This window comes from Ipomoea nil, unplaced genomic scaffold (genome assembly GCF_001879475.1).
Source record: "Ipomoea nil cultivar Tokyo-kokei standard unplaced genomic scaffold, Asagao_1.1 scaffold3100, whole genome shotgun sequence".
In the NCBI taxonomy this organism is placed as follows: domain Eukaryota; kingdom Viridiplantae; phylum Streptophyta; class Magnoliopsida; order Solanales; family Convolvulaceae; genus Ipomoea; species Ipomoea nil.
In genome coordinates this window covers 1,090,762-1,101,547 of record NW_017619528.1, presented here as the reverse complement: position 1 = coordinate 1,101,547, position 10,786 = coordinate 1,090,762, and the positions used below count along the sequence as shown (strand labels likewise).

Here is a 10,786-nt window from a genome sequence, read left to right as displayed (position 1 = left end):
GCTCACATCAACTCCCCCACATTAAGCCTTTGCTTGTCCTCAAGCAAAACCAAGAAATAAATTACAAATCAAAACACACAAATTACTCTTACTCTCTCTTGCACATCCTTTCAAACCACCAACCAACTTGCTACAAAACAACAAGTTTCAAGAATCATATTAGCTTGGCACATAAGACCCATTCTCAAGCCAATAACCAAGCACCAAAATTATTAAAGTGTGTGTGGATCAAGTGCACACAAATACTCAATTGAGATTATGCGAGACACGGCTCATGAATGAGATCCCATAGGCTTTCCCTTCATACTCCCCTAGATCAAATCTAAGAATGCATGCTAAGATCAAATAGGACTTTATTTAGCTTGTAATGGGGCTACGGGTGTTGGCTAATAAAGAAGTGGTATGGAAAAATTAATCAAAAAGAGAGAATGTCACAATTATCAATACTTTCAAAATTGGAAGAGATGAGATAAATCACAATTTCAAGGAGCAAATTTCTTTTAAGAACTCAGCAACTCTTTGGAAAGTGGGGGTCCAAACTCAAAATTTTCAATCATTCATTTTTTTTTTTTCATTCTTTTCTTTTCTTTTCATTGATTCTTTTCTTTGGATCTCCTTTGAATACAGCAAGACAATTTTAATCCAATCTTTCATGACCCCCACACTTGAACATTTGTAATATCAACTGCTTTTTGGCACAACTCCATAAAACTCATCTTACAGAAATAATAAAGATAAAAGTTTCATTCTCTCAAAAGGGTAAAAGGGAAATATTTGGCCAAGGGCTAAGGGTTTAATAATAGGGGTAAATCAAAGAAGAACAATCACGATGAGGGATAAGTGCTTAGCACTTATTTATACAAACGAATGGCACAATGGGGACACAAAGGATAAAAATATATAAGGACAAGTTTAAAGGCTATGGTTAAACAAAAATGGCCTAAATCACTTCAAAAACATGCAAAACTTACACTTCACTTAGGGAGTAATGAGGCAAGTTCTAGCAAAACACCCATGACCGGAATCTCACATAAGTCTTCACTAGGAATGCATAACACACAAGATCAAGAATTAATCCAATTATTAAGTGGTTAACAAAGCTATTGGCAAGGGAATAGATCAATTATGTGTTACACCTCAAATCATCAACCACAAATCGAGATGCAGCAAGCACCACTAAAACAAATCACAAACCAACAAGAGAGAGTAATTGCAATTGCATGCTGAGACAAATAATTTATTCACCAAAAATAGCATATGAGTCATCCAAGCAAAAACAAAAATTTTAAATTTTTTTAAAAATATCCCCAATTATTGACTCCTCCCCCACACTTAAAAATTTGCATCGTCCCTGATGTAAAACAAAAGAGAGGAGAACAAGAGAAAAGAGAAAGCAAAAATAACAAGAACTAAAAAGCAATAACACTGAAAATAATACGAAACTAGAAAGCAATAAAACTAAGCTAGAAAGCAATAAATATAAAAGCAATAAAAGATAACATGGGATGCATCCCATGAAGCGCTAAGTTTAACGTCGTTAGCTCGACCTAACCTGGTTATGGAGTGCTCATCCCGGTTGATTTTCGAGGTTGTCTTCATCCCACTTCATTAGATGAACCATGTTGCATGAACTTTTTTCCTCAAAGGCATTGAATTCAACTTTTTCTTCACCAAAATCTAAAATCATCGTTCCCTTCCTAGCATCAATTAATGCTCTGGCTGTGGCCAAGAAAGGTCTCCCCAAGATGAGTGGAATTTCTGGATTTTCCTGAGAATCTATTACAATGAAATCAACAGGAACAAAATATTTGTCCACGCGAACAGGGACATCTTGAAGTATACCCACAACGGTTGAAGTAGACTGATCTGCCATGCACAATGTAGGTTGATTGGTTTTTGTTTACCCAAATTCATCTTCATACAAAGTGAAAGAGGCATGACACTGACACTGGCTCCAAGATCACAAAGGGATCCTTTTATAGGACGACCTCCAACAATACAAGGAATTGTGAACTTCCCCGGATCTTTATATTTAGTCACTCTTCTTCCAACTCGGGGTGTCAAGGCCCTATACTGTTGTGCCATTGCAATCATCTCATGTTCCCCATATTTTCTCATTTTAGCAAGTATTTCTTTCAAAAATTTTCCATAGGAGGGGACTTGGGAAAGCAAATCAAGTAAAGGGACAGAAACTTTCAAATTTTCAACTATTTCTAAAAATTTCTTCCATCTACTTTTCTTTGTTTCTTGTAGAGGAAAGGGTAAGGGGTTTTCATACTTTCTTACAGTCTTCTTTCCTTCATCAATGACTTGTGGATTATTCCGTACAGCAGCTGGCTCAAGTTCTACACCATCAAGTATCTCTTCAATCTTCTCCTCAGCTATCTTTTTTGGAATTGATGCTTTGATTGGAAGAGGTGGCTCTTCAAGTACCTTGACACTCCTTGTAACAATTGCAATTACATGCTCCCTTGAATTTTCGGTGCTAGCGGGCAACATTCCTGTGACTCTCGTACTGGAGGTTGAAGCTTGATTTGCTATCTGATTCTCCAACATCTTATTGTGGGCGCTAGGCTGATCAATTCTCTTTGTAAGGTGTTTGAACCTCTCCTCACTTTGCTCCTGAGACTTAATCAACTTTTCCATCAAAACTTCCAAATTTGACGAGGTCGGTGCTTCCGGTCTAGGCATGATTTGCCTAGGCTGAGTACATGGAGCCTGATATCCTTGATTTGGCCTAAACTGTTGTTGATTTCCTCCTCTATAGTTTTGTTGTCCCTGGAACCCTGGAGGTGGAGCTCTATTACCAAAATTTTGGGGATTAGCCGCCCCAGCTGGATTACTCCATGAGAAACCAGGGTGGTTCCTCGGTGCGTTCGGATTGTAGACTCCCTGTTGTGGATATGACTGTTGTTCTTGACCATATCGTACCAGATCAACTTGCTCCATTGTACCCTGTGTTTCAATGTTGTAACACCCTCCGGTGTTGTGTTTTCCTCCACATAGCTCACACATCATAACTGGTTTTGGGGTAATAGTAGAAGTAGAAATATTACCCGCGCTTTGATTCTTTAGAGTAATTTGAGCTAACTGCCGCACTAAGGTGGCCACATTATCAACCTTAGCTGTCAAGGCTGACATTTGCCCATCATTGTAACACCCCAAAATTTTGAAACTTTTTAAAGCTTATATAATAAAGGCGAGTTCTCATTAAATCCCAAAATTAACATAAGAGTACGGGTGTTATGCCACACCTGAGCTGGAAAGCTCAGATGCAAAGGCTAAACTAACTAAACAACCTCAAAGCAATGTCAGTACATAATCATGGCACGCAGGCCGAAAGGGAAACTAACTAGTCTATGCTCCGTGTAACACCCCAGATTTTCGAAACTTTAAAACTTATATAATAAAGGTAAATTCTCATTAAATCCCAAACAGAGCTGTACTAAACATAAGAATACGGGGTGTTATGCCACATCTGAGCTAGAGAACTCAGATGCACAGGCTAAACTATCTAATTATCCTTAAACAACATCATTACATCATTATGGCACGCAGGCCGAAGATGAAACTATCTATCTAAGCCTTGGGTACTCTAGCGCGCTCCGGAGCTAATCGTCTGTACCTGAAAGCCAAATATATCTGTTCAGCGAATAATGCTGGTAACCCACTCTAACGCGTTGAAATACCGTGTAAGTATATATATATATATATATATATATATATATATATATATATATATATATATATATATATATATATATATATATATATATAAGAAAAGCCATTTCGAAGCAAGAAGATATATCCTAGGAAACTCTAGTTTCAAAACCGGAATAGACTCGACAGATAGGGATAAGCACATTCATCAGTTATATCCAAGCATGCAAAGATACTAGCATATACCCTACGGGATAAGCACATTAAACAATTATAACCAAGCATGTAAAGATACTAGCGTATATCCTGTGGTCACAGATTCACTTCATCTCATTTATATCATCATTAATCTCATCACACAAGCACACTTTGATGGCGCCACAGGACCAATCGCATGCCCATACACGAGGGTCAGCGCATATAGCTCTGACATGGCCCCGCAGCACCCTGCCTCGTATCGCAATATGAAGGGGTCGATCGCAACCGACCGATGAACCGCAGCTCATCATAATGTTTGATCGCAACCAAACAGTGGAACGCAGCCCAAGAGTGATCATCTGACTGCAGCCAGGAATATGAACCGCAGCTCATGTAAAACGTTTGATCGCAACCAAACGGTGGACCGCAGCCCAAAAGTGATCATCTGACCGCTGCCAGGAATATGAACCGCAGCTCATGTAAAACGTTTGATCGCAACCAAACGGTGGACCGCAGTCCAAGAGTGTAATTCTGACCGCAGCCAGCTTCTGAACCGCAGCTCATGAATAACCAATTTGATCGCAACGAAATTGGGGTATCATGCACACATAACACATAGCAAACACATGCAACTCATATTAGCACATTGGGAAAGGGAAGAAAACGTATAAAGAAACCTATGCGTGGTCATCCACAAACTAGGGATAGTCCTAAGGGGTTCATACTTCTTTCACCTAGGCCAATGGAATACCAATTCAACTAGCATGCATTATGTAAGACTCATTTATCTTACGAACGGTACCCGAAACATCAAACTAGACTTAGACACGATAAACGGAGTCCGTTGGGACACCACGAGGGTCGGGGAAACATCAAACGGGGAAGCCGGAGTCCCGAGTTGGACACATTCCAGCGGGTAGCCGGTGGGTGACGGACCACCCGCCGGCTGCCCGCCGATGACGAGTCTCCGGGCAGCGGGTGCCCGGCGGGCAGTCGCCTGCCCGCTGCCGGCGACGCCCTTCTCGGGCAGCGGGTAGGTGGCGGGTCCCCCTACCCCCACCTACCCCCCACTGACTCTTTATCAAAATAAACGTCCCGGGATCCGTTGTGGAACCCGAAACCATGCTTAGACACTTTTAAACGCAATTGATGACACCACGTAGACAATTAACGGATCAAAAGCAAGAATCATATAACACATATCCTACCATGACTTCTAAACATAATCAACACCCGAACATGTGAAATCCCACCCAAATATATCAATAATAACACAATACGAAATTCCCAATTTTAACCTAGGGCTCTAATCATATTCAAATCAATAAAATCATAGTTCATCTTTTAATCAGCGAAACATCAAGATTCATCAAGAACATCACATAATCATCAAGAACCTCCTATTATCATCAAGATCATCAAGATCACACATAAAATTATCTCATAATCATCAAGAACATATCATCAATATCATAAACGATTCATCAAGACACAAGTATAGAGAGGAGGCCAAAGAAGATAATTATAGCAAGGAAAATAGGTTTTGTTGAGACATGGGTTACCTCTTAGCCTTAATTAATTTCCTCGGCTATGAAGGGTCTTTCTTTAAGATTTCTCCTTTCTTGATTTCTCCTAAGGGAATTCTTGGAACTTCTTGTGTGGTGAGTGATTATTTGTGGTGTGACTTCTAGGTGCCTCCTATGTCCTTATATATATATATTTAGGAGTCCTACTTAGGGCCTGAATGGTATTGGTTTACTAATTCTATTCCTTATAGGACTAAGGACTTGTTTTAGGGATAAGGGTCCATGGTCCATGATGGACCATATTAATTAATTAAAGAGAATCCTAACCATAATCTGAATAGTAAAGGTATACTTTCTTTATTCCTAATAGATGTGTAGGCCTAGGATTCCTAATTAGGATTTGATTAGTAAAATGTTGACTTTCTTTATTTCTAATGGGCTTATGACTCTAGTTTAGGCAAGGGTCCACGATCCGTGGTGGGCCTGATTAATTATTTAAAGGGAAACCTAACCAAATTAAATCATATTTAATTATTATTAACGGGATTAATTAAATAATTAATTCGGGGTTGAAGGCCGTAACACGGGGTGTTACACTCCAGATCTCTAGCGCGCTCCGGTGTTTACTCATCTGTGCCTGAAAGCCAAATATATCTGTTCAGCGAATGATGCTGGTAACCCACTCCAACGCGTTGAAATACAATATAGGTAGATATATATACATAGATATACGAAAATCAATTTGAAGAAGGAAGAGATATACTTAGGGAACTCTAGCTTTAAAATCAGGGATAGACTCAGCAAATAGGGGTAAGCACATTTAGTTAAGATAAACAGTTATATAAAGATAACATCATAAAGAACATGTATCCAAGGTCACAGTTTACTTTCAAGTCATCCACATCATCATTCAATCATCATTTATTCGCCATTCAAGTCATCATTCAAATCACATAAGCACACTTTTGGTGGCGCCACGGGACCAAACACATGCCCCAAACATGAGGGTTAGTGCGTATAGCACTAACATGGCCCCGCAGCACCCTACCTCAAACCGCAGCATGAAGAGGTTAATCGCAACCAACCGTACAGACCGCCAATAGTTTGACGGCGTATCACAGCCCTACACACCGCTGACGCGCTCAGTCGGTAGACTGTGATCCTCTTACGGGGACTACGACCCTACACACCGCTGATGAGCACAGTCGGTGGATCGTAGTGAATCAAGCCCTACACACCGCTGAGAACCTTAGTCGGTGGGCGAAAGCCCTACACACCGCTGAGGATCTTAGTTGGTGGGCGATGATCCTTGGAGACTACGACCCTACACACCGCTGGCCCTCAGTCGGTGGGTCGCAGCCGACCATAGCCCTACACACCGCCGATCACTCGGTCGGTGGGCTATGGCCTTCCTCAGGCTGGTGGCCCTACACACCGCTGGCGCGTCCAGTCGGTGGACCATCCGCATACGAGGTCCATGGGCTGTAGCCCAATAAGTGAATCACTGACCGCAGCCAGGAGAATGAACCGCAGCTCATGTACAACCAAACAGTGGACTGTAGCCCTATATAATATTTATATACCTGACCGATCGCAACCGGCCTGGTTAACAGTTGGGATGGTTCTCAACCCATCCAACTGCCAGTATAGCCAATTTAATCGCAACCAAATTGGGGAATCATGCATCACATAACACATAATAGCACATAATAGCACATTGGGAAGGGGGAGACACATAAATGAGCTTACGTGTGATCATTCACATACTAAGGATAGTCCTAAGGGGTTCATACGACTTCCACCTAGGCCAACGGGTTACCGATTCAACTAACATGCAATTCCTAGACTCTTTTATCCTACGAACGGTACCCGAAACATCAAACTAGACTCAAGCACGACAAACAGGGTCCGTTGGGACACCACAGGGAATGGGGAACATCAAACGGGGAAGCCGAAGACCCGGGGTGGGTACGGACCAGCGGGTAGCCGGTGGGTGGGGGTCACCCGCCGGCTGCCCGCCGGAGATCATCGCCCGGGCAGCGGGTTGCCGGCGGGCGAACGCCTGCCCGGCGCCTGCCCGCTGCCTGGCGGTGATTTTCGGGCAGCAGGTAGGTGGCGGGTACCCCTATCCCCACCTACCCCCCACTGACTCTTTTATCAACTATGCGTCCCGGGATCCTTCGTGGAACCCGAAACCATGCTTAGACACTTTTAAACGCAATTAACGACACCACATAGGTAATTAATGGATCAAAAGTAAGAATCACATTGAACACATCCTAACACGACTTCTAGACACGAACAACACCCGAACATGCAAATTCCCACCCAAATATAAATCAAGAACATCACAATATCAATTCCCAATCCAACCTAGGGCTCTAATCCCAACCAAATTATCAAAATCATATTTTTTTTTCATTATCAAGAACCATCAAGATTTATCAAGAATCATCACATAAATATCAAGAACATCTTTTTAATCCTCAAGATCATCAAGATCACTCATAAAATCATCACATCAATCAATCAAGATTATATCACAAATATCATAAAGAAATTCATCAAGACACAAGTATATAGAGGGAGCCAAAGAAGGAGATTATAGCAAGGAAAATAGGTTTTGTTGAGACATGGGTTACCTCTTAGCCTTAATTAAATTCCTTGGCTATGAAGGATCTTTCCTTTAAGATTTCTTCTTTCTTGATTTCTCCTATGGGAATTCTTGGGAATTCTTGTGTGGTGAAAGTTATTGTGGTGTGAGTTCTAGGTGCCTCCTATGTCCCTATTTATATAACTAAAAGCCCTAATTAGGGTCTAAATGGCATGAGTTTGCTAATTCTATTTCCTATAGGACTAAGGGATTGGTTTTAGGGATAAGGGTCCATGGGTTTTATGGTGGACCCTTCCTAATTAATTAATGAAATTTAATTCTTTCTTTTGGGTAAATGATTAGATAATTAATTGGTTTTAGGGGTCGTAACACGGGGTGTTACAATCATCATCTACGCTGCCCACAAGTCTCTGGTGAGTTCTCTCTGTGTACCATGCGGTCCCATTCATTGCAATCTTCTCCAAAAGATCCTCAGCATGAGTTGGCTCGAGAACTGTAAATGATCCCTCCGAAGAAGCATCAACTAGGATTTTTGAATTATCCAGTAATCCTTCGTAGAATGCCATCATAAAGTCCCAACTCTGAATACCATGGTGTGGGCATTGTCTTCGTAATTCCTTGAATCTCTCCCACGACTCAGCTAAAGACTCACCAACTATCTGTTTGAAATTCTGAATCCCAGGTCTCATTTTCTGAGTCTTGGAGACGGGATAAAATCTCTTCAAGAACGCCCTGTGCAACTGATCCCATGTCTCGAAGTAGTTTTCTGGATAAGAGATAAGCTAGCTATTAGCCTTATCTCTCACTGAGAATGGAAATAATCGAAACTTGAAAGTACTGCAGATCCTCAGAAATCTTGCAATGTGAGCATTAGGATCCTCTGTTGGTGCTCCTCCGAACCTGTCTGAAGCAACCATTTGCACAATAGTCGGTTTGATCTAAAAGTTGTTGGCTTCAACCCAAGGCACATTGATGTTTCCATATTCCCCCATAGTCGGAGCGATGTAGTCGGACATGGACCTCGCAACGGGGTGGTGGTTGATCAACTTCTTCAGCGGGATTCATGTTGTTCCGAATTGCTTCCTGCGCCTCCCTTATCTGTTTCCTAAGGAGCCTGGCATGCTTCTCAATCTCAGGGTTTAAAGGTTCTAATCCTTCGTTTCCCAAAGACCGAGTTCGCATAAAACTAAGTCCACTGATCACAAATCAAAGCTCAACACAAGAAACTCGTTATCGATTAGTAACAATAATAATAATAAATATAATTAAATAAAAATAGACTAGTCTCCTAGGATAAAACTTTCACTAATGTTAATACTTAACGCCACTTCCCCGACAACGGCGCCAATTTGAAGCGTAGTAAATTTGCAAACAAATAAATACCCGGAGTACGGGTTGTCGAACCATAGGGAAGTGGGGTACTAAGCACTTGCTACTAGACTACTCATGTGAAGCTAGTCCTAACAAAACAGGTGATTTTGGTAATTGAGAAAATTAAGTAGCTAAATAAACAGATTGATGAAAACAGAAGAGCAAAATAGGATTCCTGGGATCTAAGTGTTTAATCCCCTAGTGCCAATCAAAGATGCAATATTTAATTCAGTTCTAAACCTGTGTGAGAATGCAAATGTAGAATTGAATTACTCCCGAAATCTCAATAAGAACAAGAAACGGCATTCGTTAATTCCTAATTACCACCATCTCCCGAACTGGCAATAATTATTAATTAAATTCCCAAACAAAATTGCCCTTTCCCAAGGCGCAACTGTAAAGTGCAAACGAGTGTGCCCTAATTTATGCTTAACTCCTGTTCAGACATGAATATGGCTATGAAGCAAGCAATTTAGGCCATTAATTACTAGCAACAATATTCAGATACGCGATTGCAACGCAAGTAATAAAAACTGGCATAAATATATTAAAGAAATTAAACTCTTGGCACATAGGTTAATAAACACATTCACCCAGAAATCCCTAAGGTGTTTTAGCCACTCATGGCCATAATAACATTCAAATAAAAATCAGGAATAAATAAAACAACGATTAAAGTAAAAGAAAAAGGGAAAGAATTCTCCCGAATCTTCCTAGCGATTTCTCTACTCCAAAGCCGATTGTAGATCTCGATCTTGTTCCTCTTGAATCTGCACTGTTCTTGTCTCCAAAATCGCGGTCTCTGGATATTAGGGTCGAGGAAGGTGAGATTTTATAGCTAGAAGCCCCTAACCAATCCCGGTTGAAATAGGAATTTTGTGCAAAAATTGGACTGAAATTGAATCTGGACCGAAATTGAAATTTTATTAATTAATTATAAATTTCCGCCACTTTGCTTAACTTTGGAATTGGAATTGAAGTTAAATTGGGAAATTGAAGATTGAATTTGGCATTTGAAAGCCGCGCATTAATATTGAAGAGTTCTCGCCACGTTAATTCCTTGCTACGCCTTTTGCGACTTCGTGCCGCTCAACGCGTCGAGCAGTGGCTTGGCGTGTCGAGCCCTGTGCTGACTTGTGGGAACACCTACTGGAAATTTTGGACGCGTCGAGCCTAGGGCTCGACGCATCGAACTTGTTGTATATGTGTCTTTCGGTCTACTTTTGATTTTAAATTTGTCCTAGTACTTCACTTGCTCATAACTTTGACCTACAATGGTTGAAAAACACTAACAAACACCATAAAGCGATCAAAACAAGTGTGAACCATAATTAAATATTAAAAACACGGGATTATGCAATTAAATCATCAAAATTATGAACTTAATCCTAACAAATATAAATAAATTAATACTAAA

General features: G+C 40.8%; 1 protein-coding gene across 1 annotated transcript; it reads right to left on the bottom strand.

Annotated features, from left to right (window-relative positions):
* Positions 1 to 1,567: 1,567 nt before the first annotated feature.
* LOC109166481 lies at positions 1,568 to 8,915 on the bottom strand. The gene is made up of 5 exons (XM_019315432.1): positions 8,837 to 8,915; positions 8,381 to 8,764; positions 2,434 to 3,134; positions 1,923 to 2,385; positions 1,568 to 1,866 (listed from the first exon to the last, which is right to left on the bottom strand). Exons 1-5 carry the CDS (start codon positions 8,913 to 8,915, stop codon positions 1,568 to 1,570), a joined length of 1,926 nt encoding a protein of 641 aa, XP_019170977.1.
* Between the last annotated feature and the right edge of the window lie 1,871 nt (positions 8,916 to 10,786).

Bases quoted from the DNA above. Each gene is read 5' to 3' on its own strand.
- LOC109166481 (XM_019315432.1), bottom strand. From the start codon at position 8,915: ATGGTTGCTTCAGACAGGTTCGGAGGAGCACCAACAGAGGATCCTAAT. The intron at 3,135-8,380 runs GTAACACCCCGT...GGCAAATGTCAG, and splicing joins GGGCAGCGTAGATGATGATT to CCTTGACAGCTAAGGTTGAT. The intron at 1,867-1,922 runs GTATGAAGATGA...TGTGCATGGCAG, and splicing joins TGTCATGCCTCTTTCACTTT to ATCAGTCTACTTCAACCGTT.